The sequence below is a fragment of the Benincasa hispida genome, chromosome 10 (assembly GCF_009727055.1).
Source record: "Benincasa hispida cultivar B227 chromosome 10, ASM972705v1, whole genome shotgun sequence".
NCBI classification, from domain to species: Eukaryota; Viridiplantae; Streptophyta; class Magnoliopsida; order Cucurbitales; family Cucurbitaceae; genus Benincasa; species Benincasa hispida.
Window position 1 is genome coordinate 48,969,946 of NC_052358.1, and position 21,521 is coordinate 48,991,466.

Below are 21,521 nucleotides of genomic sequence, written 5' to 3' on the forward strand. Positions count from 1 at the left end.
CTTTTTAAGCAAATAGTGAAAAGTAGATTTGAAGGTGGAGGTAGAATCCAAGAACTTAATTTTTAAAAATAAAAACAAAGAAAAATGATTATCAAATAGAATCTAGATTAAGTAAAAATTTATTTCAACACTTGAAATGAAAAAAAAGTACGTATGTATCAATAAAATTACTTATTTTTCATGAACATATAAAATTTATCAAATGGATCATGATCACTATACGAAATTCTTTATATATATGGATTTTAGTTTTGCTTTTTTTTTTATTATTTATTAAGAGAAATTATTTATTATTGTTATTGAAAGATGGATGAGACGATGAATCACATAATATTATTTTTTAATGAAAAAAATGATAGTATATATAAATTGGAGGATAAGGTGTAGGATAGTTATATTGTAGAGAAAATGGGGATTTCATTTTCAATACTACAATCCAAATGGTGAAAAACAAAATATTTGGGAAGCACTTATACCACATTTAGTGGGAATATGAATAAAAATAGTGATATTGTTGTTGTAATGCTTGGCATCATACTTTCCTTTTCCCCCCTCTCTTTCTTTTATTTGGAATATCCTCCTCTTCCTCTATACTTGAAGGAAACCCTTTTTCATGTCCCACTACTTCTTTTTCACATTGGGAAACTTTTTTTTTCTTTTTTTCTTTTTAAATAATAATTTGAAAAAATATATCTTTTTCTTTATTTATGATTTTTATAAATATATCTTTAGACTTCAATTTGATTCGAGTAACATTTACTTCTAACATCTTATTCGTTTTAATATTAATCGGTTCGACTTCCCATCTTGAGAAAAAAATAAAAATGTAACATTTTAATCTTTAATATATATATATATAATATATATATATATATATATAATATTTTTTACAGATAGAAAAAATGTCAAACTATTTAAAAATATAACAAAAAAAAACACTGATAGATATCGACAAACTTCTATCTGCATCTATCAGTCAACGTCTATCAATGATAGATTTCTATCAGTTTCATTCACTGATAGACTTTCATCAACCTCTATTAAGTCTCTATCCAAGTTGATTAAAGTTTTGTTATTTTGTGTAAAGAATTTTCCTTATTTTTCTATTTTTGAAAATCTCCTCTCTCTATATATATTGGAGATCTTTATAACATACAAATAGTGCTTTTGTAAGGAAAATTTATAGTACTACGATAATACATAGTACCTCCATTGATTAGTGTCTGACTTTGGTCTTTGATTCCTAATTGTGGTGGAGGATAAGCCAGTTATTATTTAACTAATAATAATAATAATAATATAATAATAGAGAACATTTTCTTTAAAAAAAAATAACAATAATAATAATAATTAACTTTTTTTTTCTTAAAATTTGCACGATTTAAAAGATTATGTTAAAATACTATTTTAGGTTTCTTTCAAATGTTTAACTTTAGTTCCTATACTTTTAGTAAATCTTAAATTATTTCCTAAGTTAGTTTATTGTTGATTTTTTTTTAATCTTCATTAGCATTCTCTTTATAAATTATGAAAATAAGTTTACATAGTATTTTTTTTTTTATAAATATTATTGTTATTATTTAATCAATTTTGACAAAAGTTAACTTTAAAGGACGTTTTAAAAATCTTGGATGAATAAATTTAATATTTATTAAAAATATATGGACTAAATTTAATGTTTATTGAAAGTAGAAGGATTTAAATTGAACAACTGAAAATATAAGGACTAAAATTGAATTGAACTCAAAGTATATGAAAATATATGGACCAAAATGATATTTTGATATATATATATATAAGATAATAATAAATATTTCACAAATTTATAATGTAACCAAGAAGAACTAATCCATGTTAAATTTAGCAATAAAGATGGAATTTTCTTACAGAATTGAGTAAAAAGAAAAAAAGGTAGGCTGAATTTTATGTCAATTTTAAATAACTTTTACTTAATTTTCATTATTGTATGGCTTTTGTAAAAGTGTAGTTTCTTAAATTGTAATACATGTGAGATGTTTTGGTTACTTTGTACTTTTGCACATTTGGTCATTTTTATAATTTGAAATATGTCCTCGTATGAATACTGTAGGTTGTCTTCAAATATAAGAAAATGAACTAAAATATTTATAAATATAATAAAATTTTACCGTCTATTTGTGATAGATCGCAATAGATCATGGTAGACTATTATTGGAGTAGTTTATCTTAGTCTATCGCAGATAGACTATGATATATTGCTATTATTCGTATTTAGCAATTTTTTCGTTTAAAATAATTTTCCAAAATGATATCATAATTTTATTTTGGTTAGTTTGTACTTTTGCACATTTGGTTACTTTTATAACTTTGAAATGTGCTCGTATGAATACAATATCGTAATTTTATTTTGGTTCTTATACTTAAAATTTGTTCGATTTTAGTCTTTAAATCTTAGATTTAGCCCATATTTATAGTTGGTTTTTCAAAAAAAAAAAAAAAAATTTTTTTTTTTATCTATTTAGCGTTTTTACTATAAATTTCGATAACATATTCACATATTATATTTTTCTGTATGGAAATTATTGTTATTATTTAGTTAATTTCGATAAAAAAAAAAAAACTTTAAAAGACTAAATTTAAATTTATTAAAAATATATGGACTAAAATCGAAAATTTTAAAATATAGGGCTAAAATTGAAGAAATCTTAGTCTCCATGGTTTGTTAAATCCTCTTAAATTAGTCCATATGATAACCATTTAGTTTTTTGTTATTGTTTTTTAAAATTAAGCATATTCCATTCATGTTTCTTACAATTATTTATGTATTTTTTAAATACAATAGTTGAATTCTTAGCCAAATTTCAAAAACAAAAACAACTTTTAGAAAGCTACTATTTTTAGTTCTCAAAATTTGGTTAGGTTTTTTAAGTTATTGGTGAAAAGTACATACCAAAGAAAGAAATTTGGATGTGAAAATAGTGTTCATTAGCTTAATTTTTAAAAACAAAAACAAAAAACAAAATAGTTACCAAACAAAACCTGAATTATGCTATCAAATATATATTTGAAAACACGAAATACGACTCTATGTCTACTTAATCCCTTGTTTTCAAATTTTTGTTTTCAGATTTCCTACCAACCAAGTCTTTATTTTTGTCTTCATCAAAGCATGAAAGCACCATATACCTCTTTAATCTATAAACTTTCTAAACTCAATTAAAAATGAAAAATATTCCGAGATACTATAATTCAAAATGATTCTACTATACAACTATTAATATTTAGTCATGTCAACAACATAAAAAAAATTGTTACAAGATCCATTAAATAAACATATAACAATAAAGTAAATAGTGGTATAGTTAAACATAAATGACAATATAATAAAGTCTTTTCATAATAACTAACGTAGTACTTAATTAAATTTATTTAATTTCATCATTAATATAATGAAAAGTAGCTAATTATTATTACAATAAATCAATAACTCAATTTTCTTATATCATGTAAATTAATGATTTTTTAAAAAATTCAACGATTACAGGTGAGAAATTAATCCATTAGCCTCAAAATTAGTTCGTAGTAGGTAACTGGCATTTTATTCATTGAACTAGGTTCAAGTTTGTGTAAATCAATGACAATCATCAAAATCAATTCAAGGGGGAAAAAAAACTACATTTGCAAGTTCGTTTTTATTTGTTTTAATCGCTAAATTTTTATAAAAATAATAAATTGGTCTCCGATTTAGTCTTTATATTTTTGAATTTGTAACGACTGAATTTTTACACTTTGAAATTTATAACAATTTAATCTCAATGAAAAAAAAATCTCTTATAAATTGAGTGTCAACTTTGATATGTAGTGACTTAATTTTTCTAGTTTATAAAAAAGTGATTCTCAATTAGTTTATTGATCTACATGTGTAATTTTTTTAAATTAAATTCTAATAGTTTATTTCTAAATAAAAACTAAACTATTTAAATAATTTTATCAAAGTTTGATGACTAAATTATTATAAATCTAAAAGTATAGGAACTACACTGTTACCATTTAAAGGTTTGTTGGGTAACCATTTTTTTTAAAATTAAACCTACTGACACTACTTTTATTTTTAAATTTCTTCTTTATTGTTTACTTTTTATAATGATTTAAAAAATAAAGCAAAAATATGAAAACTAAATAAAGTAATTTTTAAAAATTTGTTTTTTTAAAAATTTGACTAATAATTCAACCATTATTCTTAAGGAATATGTAAATTATTATAAAAAACTAAAAAAAAACTTAAATTTTAAAAATAAAAAAGCGAAAGAGTTACTGCACGAAACCTAAATGGTTACTTTCGCGAGACTTGGAGAAGAAAATAGTTTTTAACCTAATTTACTCTAAACAAAACAATATAATACATAGATATTTAAGAAAACAAACCCACCCACCCAACTTTTGAAATATTATTATTATTATTATTATTTGTAAAAAAGAAAAAATGGAAATGAGAGGGTTCGAAATTTAAATAGATTAAAAAAGTAGGACCACAAATGCAAACAAAAAACACAAGAATAGTTGGAACAAAATGACAAATACAGTGATACGAGCACCAAACCAACTATTACTTTGAACAAATTAAAATCTTTCCCTCTCCAAAATAAAATAAAATATAAAGAAACATACAAAAAAAATAATAATAAATAAATTAACAATAAAGAAAAGAAAAAGAAAAAGAAAAAGAAAAAGAAAATTAATTAATTAATTTATGGGTATGGAGGAGGAGGAGGATGTGTTGCAGCAAATAACCAGACCTTCCATGCTCATGGGATGAGAGAGAAAATATAGGGTTTAGAGAGAGAAAAGGGTTTTTTGAGGTTTAAGAAGAAGAAGAAAGAAGAAGAAGAAAGAAGAAAGAAGAAAGAAGAAAGAAGAAGAAGCTGTAGGTCCACCAACTGGTAGTTAGAGATTAAGCTTCTTAACCAAACACACCAAGAAGAAGAAGAAGAAGAAGAAGAAGAAGAAGAAGAGTGAGGCATTTGATTTCTTTTCAACTGGGTTTCTTCAAAATTAGTGAATAAAAGCAGCCATAGCCACGAAAAGAGAGGTCTCTTTTCCTTTGGGGGGTGGAAGAAAAAGAAGAGAAGGAGAAATAAAGAGGAATTTAAAGTCATCATTTAGAGAGAGAGAAAGAAAGAAAGAAAGAAAAATCAAAGAAGAAAAAGAAATGGGTGTTACTCTCACGTGGGAATTGATGCAAATTATAGATAAGAATTGTATGGTTTTAAATTTTTAGATTGTCTTCAAAAATCCCAACTCCATTAGAGTTTTTTTCTCCCTTTCTTTCTCTGTGTTCTGTGGATTCTTCTGGGTTTTCCCCCCCTTTTTCTTTCTTTGAGATCCATTGATTTGTTGTGTTTTTATTATGTAGAGTTTGTTTGTTGTTGTGTTTTATCTTTCTGGGGTTTGGAGAAATTTCTATGAAAAGTGAGATTTGATGTTGTGTTGGTATTTGGGATTTTACTTTGGGATTTTTGGGCTCCGCCGATCGGGTGTTGTTTTCGAGCTTTTTTGTTCCCTCCGACAACCACAACCGTCGCGGATTTCAGGGTAATTTTTATCTTAAACTATATACTTATGCTTAGTCACTTTTTTTAATTTGTTTATTCAACTATGAACTTAAAATATTTAATTCTTGTCTCTGCATATGCTAAGAAAGTACACTCTGCTTGATTTCTTCAGCTGATCAGTTCTGCATGCAGGTTATGAGTAGCTTTATGTTGATGGTTTCTCCTATTTCTTCTTCTTCTTTTTGTGGGGTTTGGGGGAAATTTCTGATTGATGGTTTTTGTTGCGAATTGATTGCTCTTAATGTGGTTGTGTGAATTTGGCTGTATATCAAGTAACTGGAGAATCTATGGTTTTGATGTTTGTTTTAATTTTAATTTCATTAATCATCGGTAGGAAGCTTGTGAAGGAGTATGGAATTGAAAACCCTCAGAATTTGCCATCTTGGGTTTGAGTTTTTGTTTGTTTGTTGACATTCAATCGAACTTTTGATTAATTGGTGACTGAAAATTATGTTAGGTGACAACACCACTTTATTTCGTCAAGGTAGAATCCGAAAAGTTCTGAATTGAGAGGAAAAATCTATGGCAACTTACTACTCTAGTTCAAATAACGAAAGGGACACTACACCCATCCTCTATTCAAGGGGATCTTTGCTGGGTTCGTATGAAGAAACAACAATTCTTCCACGGAATATGATGATGCATGTAAATTCTGGGACATACATGGATTCATTGCCTTCGCAGGCACAAAATGGTTGTGGCCAGATAACGTCTGTTGGAGCAGCGGGAACTGCCCAACAGCAGCAAGAGTTTTTATCGAATCTTGGTGGTTCGCAAATTGCTGAGCATGATTTCAATACATGGAGAGAGGACCGAAGTGAAATGCTTGGCACGAACTCGATGCGTGGCCCTACCAATGTTCTTCATGGTGGGCAGAATTTGCAGGGTCAGGGGTTATCCCTTACTCTCAGTACACAAATCCCATCTGCAATCCAAATTCCTTCAATCCCCTACAGAAATTCGGATATGGGTTTAACTTCATTCCTGAGTCCTAATCCTACTAATTCAGGTGAGGATGGCTGCAGAAATGGCGCTTCTAGAGACGAACAATTGAGAAATGGAGCTAATTTGCCACCTAATTTTCAAGAATTGGCTAAGGGTGAATTATCTCAATACAGCATGTCTAGTATTGCAAGAACTATGCCCAATTCAAAGTACCTCAAGGCAGCTCAACAACTGCTTGATGAAGTTGTTAATGTCAGGAAAGCTTTGAAGCGACCCAATAACGAGAGAAACCAGAGTTCACATGAGCATGAAACTAGAAGTGCAAAGAATGGTGATGCAGGAACCAAGAATGACAGTTCGATGCTAACTGTAAGCGGAGCATCTTCAAACCCTCAAGAAACAGGGAGCAATTCAACATGTGAGCTCTCACATGCCGAAAAGCAAGATTTGCAGAACAAGTTGACAAAGCTTTTATACATGTTGGATGAGGTAATATACTATTTAATATTGATATTTATTTTGATGTGAACTAGACTATTAAATGATTCAAGCCTCAACATTTCATAGTTGGATTAACATGGATAAAAATATGTATTCCATACTATGTGGCCGTGGAATTAGATGGATATCAACTTTTGAATCTGTTTTCATTCACTCTCTGAGAAGTGAAAAGGAAGTTGCTAACCTTGAAAAATGCAAATGAATTTATGATACTGTCCTAATTTTGAAGAGCAGCAAGAGTTTATTAACTGCAGTCTCCCATTGGCAATACCGGTGCCCGTTTTAGGAAATGTAACATTGAATATGTTTGACGTTTGTGTACACTTTCTCAGCTTGCTAAGGCTTTGCGACAGCTGAATTGGTTTCCTAATACCAAGCAGTTAAATTCGATACTTTGTCCTTTCCAAAGTACTAGCTTAAGGTCAAATGGTCATCTTGTCTTGTAGGTTGATAGAAGGTACAATCAATATTATCATCAGATGCAGATTGTGGTGTCATCGTTTGATGTGATAGCCGGATGTGGGGCATCTAAGCCATATACTGCACTTGCACTCCAGACTATATCCCGTCATTTTCGGTGCTTGCGAGATGCAATAGCTGGTCATGTTAGAGCTACCCGTAAAAGCCTAGGAGAGCATGAGAATTCTGGAAATGACAAAGGAGTTGGAATCACTCGTCTCCGGTATGTGGACCAGCAGTTAAGGCAACAGAGAGCTCTTCAGCAACTTGGTATGATACAGCAGCATGCTTGGAGGCCTCAAAGGGGGCTGCCTGAGAACTCTGTTTCAATTCTCCGTGCTTGGCTGTTCGAGCATTTCCTTCATCCGTAAATCTCTAACACTAGTATACTTCACTTTACATTCTCTCTGTTGCATCAAAATTAAACCAAATACTAAATTTCCAGGTATCCAAAGGATTCCGATAAGATCATGCTGGCAAGGCAGACAGGCTTGACTAGAAGTCAGGTAAAACTCAAAAGCTTAACCTTTTTTCCCCCCCTTTTTGTATTGTTTGAATTGGCTAGGTGGTGAATTGATTGTTGAATGTGGTATTATAAAGAGAAAAACAACCGTTGCTCTAGAAAGATTGTTGATCATGGATGATATCTTGAATCAATTTGTATGATATTTTTGGAAAAGGACATGTCTGAAAAGATCTGCCTGCTGGAAGTAGCTTCACGTTGTGTAGGCTGCATAGTTCCAAAATAGTCTTTTACATTTTCTTTTATTATTAAACTAAACTACTAGTTCTTACAATACGATATGTTCAGGCCAGTCATGGTAAGCCAATTTGCCAATCACCTTGCTTTTGGTCATCATTTCATATCTTTCTTTTATATTACTGCATTTGTTGTACATACATGTGTTCTTATTTTATATTTGGTGTCGTCTGTGGGCTTGTGCAGGTCTCTAATTGGTTTATCAATGCGCGTGTACGTCTTTGGAAACCTATGGTAGAGGAGATGTACAAGGAAGAAATAGGGAGTGTCGATATGGACTCTATATCATCATCTGAAAATGCTGGCAAGGCAGGAAAAGGAGATAACAAGACCTTTGAGGATGATAAAGAGGAGGATCTGCAACAAAGTGCAAGCTCAACAGCCACCGAAAGATGTAGCGCTGGAGATATTATTGACTTAAAATCTGATCAAGTCTCTAATCTCGGAAATTCAGGTTCCAACAGATTAGCTAGTTTCCAAAATGGTGCTCACATTGAAGCCCGAAACGAGCTGGTAAAGCCAGATGAGGAGTTAAGGCCTAATGTAAATAACTCGAGTTTCTTTCCTGATGCAATTGTCCACTCTCAGGGAGAGAGTGACAGGTTTATGGCTGCCGCTGCTGCCTATCACATGTCTGAATTGGGAAGGTTTGGGACGGTTGGCGGGGTATCGCTTACGCTGGGTTTGCAGCATTGTGAGGGTGGTGGCATACCTATGCCTACAGGGACACATCATGGTTTTGCAGCCATGAGAGGAGATGATATGTACAATGCCGCAGCGTCTTCTCTCGGGGAAACGGTGCATTTTGAATGCGTAAATAGTGGGAATCCGCAACCGAGGTTTGGTCCTTCCCATCTTTATCATGATTTTGTTGTGTAAAACTGCAACTGTACAAGATTGGTGATCTACATCATATACTGGATGATATGTACACCACTGGGAGGAGCAAAGGAACGTGGGGTTTTTCTGCATTAGAACAATAGGTTGTTCCTTATAGCATTTCCTTGCTTGCAAGATGATATAAGAATGATTTTTTGTCCTCCATATGTGATATATATATATATGGAAACAGCAAAAAACATATTTGTAATATATCATGTAGTTGATTGGAAGGTTAGTTATATTTTTCTTGTCTGGGTGGTTGTCTGCATATGATTCAATTAGTGTTAAAACTTTGGTTTCCACAGAAATTATGAGCTCTTGAATAAATGTGACGTTATTTTAGATGAATAAACCTACTTCAAGGAGGCGATTTGATTGCATAAAGTGTAACTCTACCTTCTATTTTCTCTCTCCATGCTTTATTAGTTTAGATGTCTTGATCTATATACTTTTACCTATATTTTAGTCTTCTACAAACACCCTAATTGAGTCCTCAAGTTAATGATTCAGTTAAATAACCATTAATCATGGAATCAGTTAGATGGGGATTCGAAGATTTGAAACCTCTCATCTCGCCATGTTTATGTTGGCTTAAATATAACCATTACATTATTAAAAAAAATGAAAATGAAAATGGAAATGGCGTTATTATTATTTGTTTGTTTGAGTCCTCGAGTTATTATTATTAAATTTAGTAAAATAATTATTATTATTATTTTCTTTTGTGAAAAACATAATTTGAATTTCTTTCCAAAAATTTGTATAAATGCAAATAGAGAGTAAACTAGTTTTAGATACTGGCGTCAGGATTTATTGATTGAAGACTAAATTTAAACATCTGAAAGTATAAAACAAAGTACAAGACTAATATATGACATTTCAACGTTGGGATGGGAGTTAACTCTATCTTTGAGCATGAAGTTTAGGAAAAGAATGTAGAGTCATTATTAAACATGCGCAGGACTTCGAGTAATGATTGTAAATATTACATCAATATATAATTTAAAAATTATTTAAAGAAAATTATAAATAAATAAAGAAGAAAGTAAACATGAATCTTTTAATTGTACTAAGGATAATTTTCAAAATAAAATATAATATTGTTGTTGGTTTGTTCTTTGAATGGTTCTTTGGAGAGAACAGTTTACAATGTTATAAATACAAAAAAAATAGAACCCTAAAAAGAACATCAAAACAAGTACCACAAAAAGAAAAAAATCTTTTTTTTTTTCAACTTTTCAAAATCAAGTATTGGTTCCATGAGACGCTTTTTATCTTCGTGAGGTCAAAGGTTGAGTCTGACCAAGTAAAAATAAAGTTACCATTCAAATTGAAAAACTTTTAGTGATAATCACAAATAATATAATATTTTTAATTAGAAAACACGTCACATTGTCACGATTATTGATAGTTTGTTGAAAATTAAAATGTTTATACAATTTGAGATTAAATCATTGGAAAATCTAATAAAAGTTAATCATATAATTATCTATTAAATAGTACTTTTAAATGATGTGAATTTAGAAAAATAAAATATAGAAAAGAAATAGTATAAACAAAATAAAGGGTAAATAAATATATAAAATTTATCTTCATTTTAGACAATATTTATTTCATCTAATTAATCCAAGATAACAAGGAAAACAACTAAAAACAAATAAAATCTATATTAATTATAGAAGAAGATAAACTGAGGAGAATTTAATGGACTCAAAATAATAAATAAATAAAATTAAAAAGAGTTGAATTTTCTTTTTCTGAGAAAGAGTCTCTCAGACCATGACTTTTGTTTACTATAAAATAGAAAAAAAATTAAAAATAATAAGAAAGATTATTTTAAATGACAACTATTAAAAATATTTATAAATAATAGCAAAATATCACAATTTATCTATGATAAACTACATAAACTGCTATATGTGTCTATCATGACACTCAATAGACACAAATAGCAGGATAGACAATGAAAATTTTCTATATAGGTAAATATTTTAGTTTATTTTCCTACCTTTGAAAACAATCCAAATAATGATAACGAACCAATTTATATAAAAGATGAAAAATGAGAAAATAAAGGGAAACACGATGTATTTTTCAACAAACCCCAACTAACCAACAAAAATTTGATTTCAAAAGAATGATAATTTAAAAACTCTTATCAAAACAGCCGAAATAGGAACAAAATGACCAAAAATTGAATAATAATAGAAACGCAATCACCTACAAGAAAAACAAATTTTACCCAAAAAATAAAAATTATTTCCCCTCATCAAAATAGATCTGAAATAGTCCATGACAACAAAGAATTAAAATTACAAAAAAAAAAAAAAAAAAAAAAAAAAAAAAAAAACTTCATTGAAAAAAATTGATCATGATTCACGAAACTATTAAGTTATTAATTTTTCCTTAGGTACTTCTAAAAAGCATTTCGTCCACGAGCTATTCCAAACACACAGTATTTGTCGGTTCCATCCAGTTTTTCATATTTAACTTACATCCACTATTAAATCACCAATTGATGCAAATGCTTAAACTTATAGGTGAGGATAAATTTTAAACACATCGATTGACCCAAAAGCTTAAGCTTATGAGTGAAGGTAAATTTAATATTATATCATCTAACAACTACAACTCCATCAATAATGAAGGAAATGACGAACATAAGCAGACAACTTTGGTTAATATTTAACAAACATTATTGCATAATGAGTTTAGAGTTTACCTTTGTCTCCTTCAAATTGGAAGTCCTGCATTCAGTTCATAAGTACTTCATTCTTAGCTCCATAATCCCACATCTAAGATGGATTTCTTATCCAAGTGTAACCTGTAGCTCCCTGATTCAAAATTATTAAGATAGGTAGCATAAAAGGGAAATTGTACTCAAAATTAACTGTACCAAAACTTTGTTACCAAAAAACTTTGATCAGTGGTCTGTAGGAGTTAGCTGAGTGTCACAAACTCCATTTACTGTGAACAATATCCAGGCAAAAGGCAGTAGTCACTATACAAGTCAAGAAAGAAAGTCAACTAACACCATTTGGCTATCTGCCTATGCTCTTTACAAAAAAGAAAGAAAAAAAATCCATGAACAGGTTATAGGAGCAAAATGATCTTATGAAGAGTTTTGATGAGACAAAGATAGATAATAATTCCCTCTGCCTCATCTGTACAATTATATTGCAGGGTCTTCTACCTGGAAACAGTAAAGACGACAATGTCAAGAAAAATGATTGTGGAATGAAAGTAGCTCAACTGAGGACAATAAAGAGCGAACTGACCTTCTGTACAGAACTTTGACATCTTGTCCTAGAAGTGGGGTTTCTAGAAAATTATCTCCACACTGTTTCACGTCGACAGTCTCCACTTCAAAGTCATGATAGCCGCAATACTCGTTCCACTCAAACCACATCTTTGCAATCAGTTCCTTCTTGAAACAAGTACTGTGATCTCCCTCTTCAGGTGAATCAGCAGCCACCAATCTATATGCAAAGACTTTCTTTGTTTGACCAGGACGGAATGCACGGCCAATTGCCTGGCGAGTCACTGATGGATTGAGATGAACATCCAAGATGATGATACGTGATGCCCCTACCAAAGATATACCCTCTCCACAAGCCTTAATGGAGCCAAAGAAGACTCGGGCATCGGGTGAGGTGTTGAAACGTTCCATCGACCATTCCCGTTGCTCAGGAGTTGTTTCACCAGATATCATAAAGGTTTCTCTTCCTGGACTCCAACCCTTCTTCTGAACAACCAATCTCTCCATGAATTTCAAAGGAAGAAGGTATTGGCTGAAAACCAGCAGCTTCTCCCCAGTAGTAGCGCACAAATTCAGCATATTAAGAAAGAATTTTGTCTTCACTCCATCTCTAACATCCATTTTATCAATGACCTCATCTATTTTATCATCCGTTACAGCAGCATTAACAGAGAAAACATTCAACTTTGGATGCAAATAAACAGCACTACCAGCAGAGCTTATTTTGAACTTCCTGTTAAACTTTTTTACTTTTTCACCTTCATGCTTCTGCTTAGAAGTGAGATTTAGCACCACAGTGAAGTCAACCAGTCCAGGGAGCTCATCAAGAAAATCTCCTTTATAATAATGCAGAATCTTGCTTGTCATCTCACGTAAATCATGGATGACACTCACTTTCCTCCTAAAATCTGTATCTTTCTGAAGCGTATGTTCCACCAGATCATAAAAGGCAGCATCCACACCTGCTTTGAACTGCTTCCTTACACCAGGTATATCTACTCTCGACATGATGCGTTTGATAATAGGTCGAGAAGTTTCTGATCTCATGAACTTCGGTCTAACAAGATTCACTATATTGAATACCTCTTTAACATGATTTTGATATAGGGTTCCTGAAAGAACCACTTTTCGTGGAGTTCTGACTTTGGCAAGAGTTTGCAAAGTATCAGTGTTCTCATTTCTTGGTGTATGCCCCTCATCTAGGATAAGAATGGTAGGAACCTGGAGCAATATATTTTGACATGCAGTTGATGCAGCACTGGTCTCAACGTCACAGACGATTGTGGAAAATTGTTTGTATCCTAAGAACAGAATACTTTTGTGCTCGACCCACTGATTCAGTACTGTCAGCTGTTGAGCCCTATTATCTGCTTTAACGGAATAGAAATCATAGAGTGGAATATCTTCCACTTGCCAAATTTGAAACTCCTTTTTCCATGTGGCCAAGATTCCTTTGGGAAGCACAACCAATGGTCTAGCCTGTGGATACTTAGCTAAAAAACTCTGCATGAAACTGATTATCATAAATGTTTTCCCAGATCCGGGAGCGTGGGCCAAAATGCAGCCTCCTGGATTATCACTTACCAAGTTGCTTATAAGGAAATTGAAACCCTCAATTTGATGAGGTTTCATTTGTTTCATATGCCTAGGGTGTGCAGAAATTTCAGTTACAGTCAAATCGTCTTCTGAAATTTGAACTCCAACAATATTGCCTGAATCTTTGTTGCGAGATTCAGAAACGTATGTTCTTGTGCTCCTCTTACCCTGAGGAAAAAAAAATACAAATCATTGCATGATTAAGTTCACAGAAGATGATAGAGATGATAACAATGAAAATCACAAACGATTTTTTTAAATCATATTAATTCAAATAACTAGTCCGTCGATCCAAATTCTCAAACAGAGGGATTTAATAAGGATGCTGAGGGATTTAATAAGGATGCTCTATAACAATCAGAAAAATTTAAGATTTAATATTGAATAATAATAATAACAAGGGCTAGCTTTTGATCGCAAATCACACAAAGGGGGTGGAAGATGTGGTTTGTGATTTTTGTTGGAACATATGAGTCTCGTTCATGCTTGCTATTTACAAGTATAAACTCAGAAAAGGCTTTGTCCACGTATATATCCACAGATATCATAGTTGAGACAAATTAACAAATAAAAACGCCATCCATAGGGCACATACAAAAACTACTACCCATGGGCTTATGGGCCACAATTTTAAAATATTCTGCTCTTTTTCGGCATGTGGAGGTTTTTCATAGAACAAAGCAGGAAAACTTGGATTTCACACAATTAAGATGCCATGTTGCAAACCTGCTAATTTTGATAAGAAATCAAGATATCCTCAACTGAGAACCTTGAATTACATATCCTATCTCAAGTATATGAGGAGCGAGCTAAACCCACTCAGCTGTTTAACCACCGCTCAATGTAAGCAAAGTAATATGCAAAGCTAGAAGTTACATAAAATGACAACAGAGACAAACCTTGTTGTACTGAAACTCAAAAATGGTCTCAATTCCTCTGTCAATAACCCCACAAATGCGACAGACATAACCAAGATCATCCTTCAAGAGAAAAGAATGATCACAGTCCACAGCATCTGCAGTTTGCTGGTTAGGTGATGAATCTACAGTGGCATCCAAGTCCTAGGAGAAGTTAAGATTGCAAGAATTAAACTTCAATAGCAAGAAGTTAAGTTATTACTTACTAATAAAAGGACCATGACAATAAAGGAAATAAAGGTGTAAAATTCTACATCAACCCATACATATAATTAGGATTTTTTCTTTAAACAAGTACTAAGTTTTCCCTGCATTGGTGAGCTACAACAATGTTCAATATACAAGAATATACAGAGATCCCATCAAACTGATAATTACAGAGCAGGAAAAAAAAAATCTTACAGAAAAGCCCTTCTCAATTATGACCAGCGTAATTTAAGGAATTATTGGCAATAATTGCTAAACGAAGAAGACAAATAGCTTTATATTTAGTTACATAACTAACATCCAATCTCTCAATCCACTTTAGAGCTTTGTCATGAAAAGTCCCTCTGATTTCTTATGATCCAAATTTATAAAGCCTCGTTTAGTAACCATTTCATTTTTGGTTTTTGGTTTTTAAAAATAAAGCTTATTTCCTTTCATTTTCTTCCAGGGATTTGCATCTTTAAGTACAAGAGTTGAATTTGTAACCAAATTTCAAAAACAAAAATAATTTTTTTAAAAACTACCTTTTTTAATTTTCAAATGTTGGCTTGATTTTTTAAAACATGGGTGAAAAATAGATAATAAAGTAAGCAATTTAGAGGTAGAAGATGTGTATTTAGGCTTAATTTTCAAAAACTAAAAACTAAAAACCAAATGATTATCAAACGGAGCCTAAAATAATTGTTTTCATAACATTCATCCAGATTAACTTAACTTTGCTTTTGAATTTCACTCCAAAAAGACCTTTTGCAATCATTTCACACCATCGATGAAATGTTTACATTTCCCATATTAAAAACATATATTTTTTAAAAAAACAAAACCAGACTTTTTATTGATAATAAAGTAAGACTAATGTTCAAAATATAATGAAACAAAAATAAATTAATTACAACTAATAACACAAGAAAAATATAGACATTCCAATTTAAACATAAGTTTTGAATAGAAAAATCTACAAAGGAACTTGGAAATAGAACACCATGAGGAAACAGAGTCTAGTGGCCTCAAAACATATATGCATAAATATCTTCACTCTAAGATGGAGATGATCTTAATCTTCACTAGCAGACTATCTTTAACACAAACGGTAATGAAACTAACAAAAGGAAATTTCATTTTTCATTCTTTTGCGGTGTTTAAGTCCATTATTTAACAAGACCCAGACTAGCATATCAACCCAGGTCCCTAAAAACTATATAATTAGTATTTAATACATTGCAGATTATAAACAAGACCTGAAGGAAACTGCAGTCAATGAGACCAAATATATAACAACAATACCTTGGCACATTCTAATGCCATTTGCATATCGTTCCAAATATCTCCAAGGCCATCGTCTTCAATGTTAGCCTGTTCGCTGACCTCATCCCCATCCTCTTCTACACCAACATAAACACCTTTGTCTTTCTTACTTATAGTTTCACGTTCACTAATAGGAGTTGCTTCCTCCCCATAAGCTCGGTGATCCCAGGGAGCTCGGTGATCCTAACAATCAGTTTACAAATTAGACAGATATGATAAGTGAAAAAAAAAAAAGCTAAGGAAGAGACAAGAAGAGAGAGAATATAGAACTGACCCTTCACAAGAGAAATGCATCCTTAGGACATATACAAATTATCTTCAACTCTAAACTTCAATAACGTAATTGCATAAAGCACTACATTTAGACATTGATCAATAGGACTAATCAATGTATAACTTGAGACTGTAAAATGTGTAGAAAGTTCATCATGTTATCAGTTCTCTTTCCATGTTCAGAATTAAATCCAGAATACTTACCAAAAACATGAATTAACTAAATGACATGAGTTGACATGCCTCTTTCACTTTTGATCATACCAAATTGACATATACTTCGGTAAGAAACTTCAACAGCATGGAACTAAGTATTGTTTCTTGTTTCGCCAAAAGGAAAAAAATAAAAGAGTAAAAAATAATAAAAAAGATGGCTACAAACAACAACATGGAATAAGGTAAGCTGATGTACTCAATGCACAGTCTCTAAACTTCTTTTTGGAGTAGGAGGTATAGCCTACTGATTTAATCTTTTGCAAATCTGCATTGTGAATGGATTCTTCCTCGTAATTGCACATCATTCTTGACTATTTGTTCGTATCAATTTCCACAAATTAAATATTCTTGTTCGATTAGGAGAAGGAAAAGAAAAGGTAAGCTACTACATATGATGTTGGCTATTTATTTTCAACAGTGTAGACATGGATGTATCAAATAATCAAAATATTCAATTTCACATAAATGCAGCTACAGTAACATAGACGTCTAACGAGCTCACCACTACCGCTATGTCCTTGAACAAACTTTGTCCCAGTGGTCTAGGCAGCAGAACCTCTTGAAAAGGATGTATAACTCTCTGATCTTTGCTGTCTTCCTCATCAGAATCAATTATTACGATAGGCAATCGTGATTTCTCAACATTGTTGGAACAAACATCAGTGACAGAATCATCCTCCAAATCAATGAGATCATGAACCAACTGGGAAGCTTGATTGTTCATTGCTTCTGTACTCTCTTTATTTCTCCCCAGATCAAATAACATACTTGACAGCGTAGGATACTTGGCAATGTAAGGACTTAAAACTTGCATCTTATGGGAAACAAGGGATTCTATCTCTTTAGTGACACTTCCAAACTGACCACAATCCAGACCCTCGATCAAATTATTAATGGCAAATGGATCTGAGTAATCAATTATTTTTTCCGAGTTCTTCATTTTGTTTTGTCTCGGTGTGTCACATTTTTGGGCAGAGAAGGTGGCAGGGCTAGGAAAATCTTTTCCATTGGTAGATAATTTTAGTCTCTTACGTCTCCCATAATACAGTCCTGGGAAAAATAGATTCTGCATTATCAGTATCTAACATATGACTTTGATGAACTTCATAGAATAAAAACAAACAGCCTTCAATTGTCACAAATTCGGGCCCAGCAAAGAAAAACCAAATTCAAGTGTGTATCACAAAAAATGAATAACAAACAAACTAAATTCAAGAATATTGCATCAGGGGAAAGGAAAAGGAAGAGATTAGATGAAAGCAACTATGCTGAAAGAAAATATGACCAGTATCAAATAAAGCTAGAAAGAGATGGAGAGAGCATAGAACATCATAGAAGAAAACTGAGTTTTTTCCCCATTAACTAATGTTTTAAAAGACTAAAGGCGGCCTTGAGGCTCTTCCTCTTCAAGAGGCAAAGCATAAGCCTCAGATGGTGATTTAAAAATGTTTACAAAACCTAAGTTGGTATGACCAGGTACTGCTAAACATGATAGCCATATAAAAGTGTAAAAAGAAACTTCACCCCCACAATTTTCACTTAATAAAAGTTCTAAAAGGACATTTTCATCATCTCTACTACCATTATTATCATTAATAGGATTGATTTATACTATAAATGTTTGCTTTCAGCGTTCTTAAGGTTACAATAATAAAAATAGTCCTTGTTCAAACTGTCACAATTCAGACCTTAATATTTTTTAAGAATTAGGCAAATCACTATTGTTTTTTAATCACTAGGCAAGGCATAGAGATCTTAAGCCTCAGTGCGCTTTCACAAAGGCACAAGACTCATTTGTGAGAGGCGCAAGGCTCTTATGGTTCAACAAAGGCATAAGTCTCAAGGCTAAAACTTAGAGCCTTGCCTCGAGGCAAGTCTCAAGGCGTAAGCCTGAATAACGTTTTAAAACATTGCGGCTTTAACTTTCGTTGATAATTGAAAAACATTCCTAAACAATATATAATATCCCGTATCCATTACAAAGCATATTATATTAGAAAAACAAAAAAATGACTATTTTTACACAGAAAATAGTTTAAACAACAAATGCCTATAAAATCATGAATGATATAAGTTACAAAATAAGAGCACTTCATTCTCTTGAAACCAACATAGTAGACCCTATTATTTTGTTTGTTTGAAGAACCCTACCGTCTATTCTGACACAGCTAAATGATCAACAGTATCAGATAGTTTAAGCTCAACAATTTTTCACACTATACATACACACATACATATCCCTTCTCTAACTTTCTGAGTTCATCGATAAAACTTTGCTACTAATACCATCTTATATTCACATGACTGTCAGCCAAACAAAGTCATATCCGCACAAAAACAGCATGACCAGAGTAATAAAAAACGAAGATAGCAAGAGCATGCAACATTCCATTAGCTATAACCAAAACACTACAAGATCAGCAACGTGGAAATAGTCCGGATACACACAATCCACAAGGTGGGGGTGGGGTGGGGGGGAACCCCGTTTAGGGAAGAGAAAGAGTACCATTGGGAGTAGCGTAGCTATTGGGAGAGAAATCAATGGTCGCATCCATGGTATGTTTCCAAGTTCAGAAAACACCGAGGCACTTCAACAAACATATAACAAAAAGTGAAGATTACATTACATAAAAGTGAAAGCAAAACGGGCAGAATAGAAAGAAACGTAAGAAACGATGAGAATTCGGGGAGTTGGTGCATAGAACAACAACTGACCTGGGAGAACAGGGAGGGTGTGAAATTTGATCAATCCGAGCAGGGGAAGAAACTGAGAAGAGAGTTAGAAAACCCCAATTTCAACAATTGAGGGTCGAATTGAAAGGGAAATTGACTCACATTTTCATTCAACGCGCTGAAGCTCTTTCTTGCGAGAGAGAGAGGAGAAGAAGGAGAGTATTGAGTGAGACGAAGGAAATGGAAGGGACAAAGGGCTCTGCTCTGCTGCTCAGACTGAGCCCTGAGGGAGGCGAGCAAAACGGCGGCGTTTTGGGGGGCACGCTCGAGCGTTGACGAAGGTGGGGATTTGATTTCGTGGACCAATCCGAATTCGTGTAAAATAGCGACGGTTTTGAGTACGCCTACGTTGCCGATTCAGTCCATATTACGTCATCTTTCCGACTCAAACGACCCATCCGGTGGGGGACTAATCCTCCACTCTTCTTGTACAAAACACTCCTAAATTTTATAAAATCTCAAATGTTTCAAAAATACACTATCATTAGTTAGTATTTTATTTAAAAAATAAAATTTCAAAAATACTTTGAAAATACTGTTGATATATATCTATATCTATACTATATTAAAGGGATGATAAGGAGATAATTTTTCTCTTACCTTTTTGCCCTTACAAGTTTTAACCGTTTCCATTTTGTCCCTATTTATTACTCTTCAGTTAAAACCTTCCGAGCAGATATCTCATCAATCAAATCCTTTCATCGAAACAATATTCTATAAAGAGACTCCATCCTTTCTATAATAACAATCCTAACATTTTTTAAAGTCTTTGATGGAATTTGTTTTTGTTAGTTGTTTATAAGTAACAATTTCTAAATTACTAGATAACGAAATGGGGATGGAGCGCACGTGACTCTAAAATCTATGCCACCATTGATATAACGAGTGACAATTCCAAAATAAAAAAATAAGGTTGAATTTCAAAATGATAATTCCAGGTTCTTTTTAAAATTCTTTTTATTTTTGTTTGGATTACTTTTTTGGAGAAAATGTTAATGGTCGTGCAATTTTCATGATGTACATTGTCTAGGTACATTTAAATGTTTTAGGAAGTGTTAGAATCAAGAATTAATTATTGTTGTTTGTTTGTTTTTTTAGATGCACATCTTTTTGTAGTTTTTTTTTTTTTTTACTAGCAATTTTCATTGGATTATATTTTTGTAGGAATAATTTTCATTTCATCTAATTCTTTGTAGAAAGGCGAATAATTGATATATTTGGATAGGATTTTCTGGCATTACGACAACAAGGTATCTACATTGATTTGTTAATATTCATGTTTACTTATTTTTTTTATATATATTCTATTAATAAAAATGGCTAGAAATAGATAAATTTTATGTACATATTTAGCCCTTTTGTTTTTAGTAAATTACTATATAGGGGTGATCATGATAGATCGAAAAGTTGAGTCGACCGACCGACTTCCGAAGAAGGAGAGGGATCGATCGATGACGGTTTGAGAAAATTCCAAATCAACAAATTTCTAAAAGAATCAAATAACAAAATTGACCAATACTTACCCCTATTGCTATGTTACCCTCTTGTCGACAGAATGAGTCTTTTCAAATGTAGGTATCCATTCAAAAGATAATATATGTGATATTTTTAATTTTTAATTCACAAAATATATCTACATATTTAAAAATTAAAGTTGTATGTAGAATAAGTGCAATTGATGTTGGCGGGACGCAACTCTTCAAATGTACGTGTTTGACGAGCGATGCAAATAATGTTAATGGGATGTGACTATTTAGAGGATGGTGGTTACACATCGAACATATACTTATTTTTATGTAGACGTGAAATACATATGTAAGAGAAAAAGAAATTAAAATGTTTTTATTATGATTTTAATTAAAAAAAAATCTCATATA

The 21,521-nt window shown here is 31.9% G+C and overlaps 2 protein-coding genes across 4 annotated transcripts; one reads left to right on the forward strand and one right to left on the reverse strand.

The window, feature by feature from the left end:
- Window positions 1-4,737: 4,737 nt before the first annotated feature.
- Window positions 4,738-9,490, forward strand: LOC120088026 (BEL1-like homeodomain protein 7). Of its 2 annotated transcripts, none has more exons than XM_039045052.1 (5): window positions 4,738-5,237; window positions 6,049-7,025; window positions 7,484-7,863; window positions 7,942-8,002; window positions 8,443-9,490. In XM_039045052.1, exons 2-5 carry the CDS (start codon window positions 6,114-6,116, stop codon window positions 9,133-9,135), a joined length of 2,046 nt encoding a protein of 681 aa, XP_038900980.1. In that variant the 5' UTR covers window positions 4,738-5,237; window positions 6,049-6,113; the 3' UTR covers window positions 9,136-9,490. The 2 variants fall into 2 exon arrangements, with proteins under 2 accessions (XP_038900980.1, XP_038900979.1); XM_039045051.1 differs by having other exon boundaries at window positions 4,740-5,571.
- A 2,522-nt stretch (window positions 9,491-12,012) lies between these two features.
- LOC120088472 (protein CHROMATIN REMODELING 35) lies at window positions 12,013-20,031 on the reverse strand. Of its 2 annotated transcripts, none has more exons than XM_039045807.1 (7): window positions 19,627-20,031; window positions 19,418-19,499; window positions 17,420-17,961; window positions 16,402-16,605; window positions 14,893-15,054; window positions 12,417-14,161; window positions 12,013-12,331 (listed from the first exon to the last, which is right to left on the reverse strand). In XM_039045807.1, the coding sequence occupies exons 2-7, from the start codon at window positions 19,464-19,466 to the stop codon at window positions 12,328-12,330; spliced, it is 2,706 nt and encodes a 901-aa protein (XP_038901735.1). In that variant the 5' UTR covers window positions 19,467-19,499; window positions 19,627-20,031; the 3' UTR covers window positions 12,013-12,327. The 2 variants fall into 2 exon arrangements, with proteins under 2 accessions (XP_038901735.1, XP_038901734.1); XM_039045806.1 differs by having other exon boundaries at window positions 17,414-17,961; window positions 19,627-20,028.
- Window positions 20,032-21,521: the final 1,490 nt, after the last annotated feature.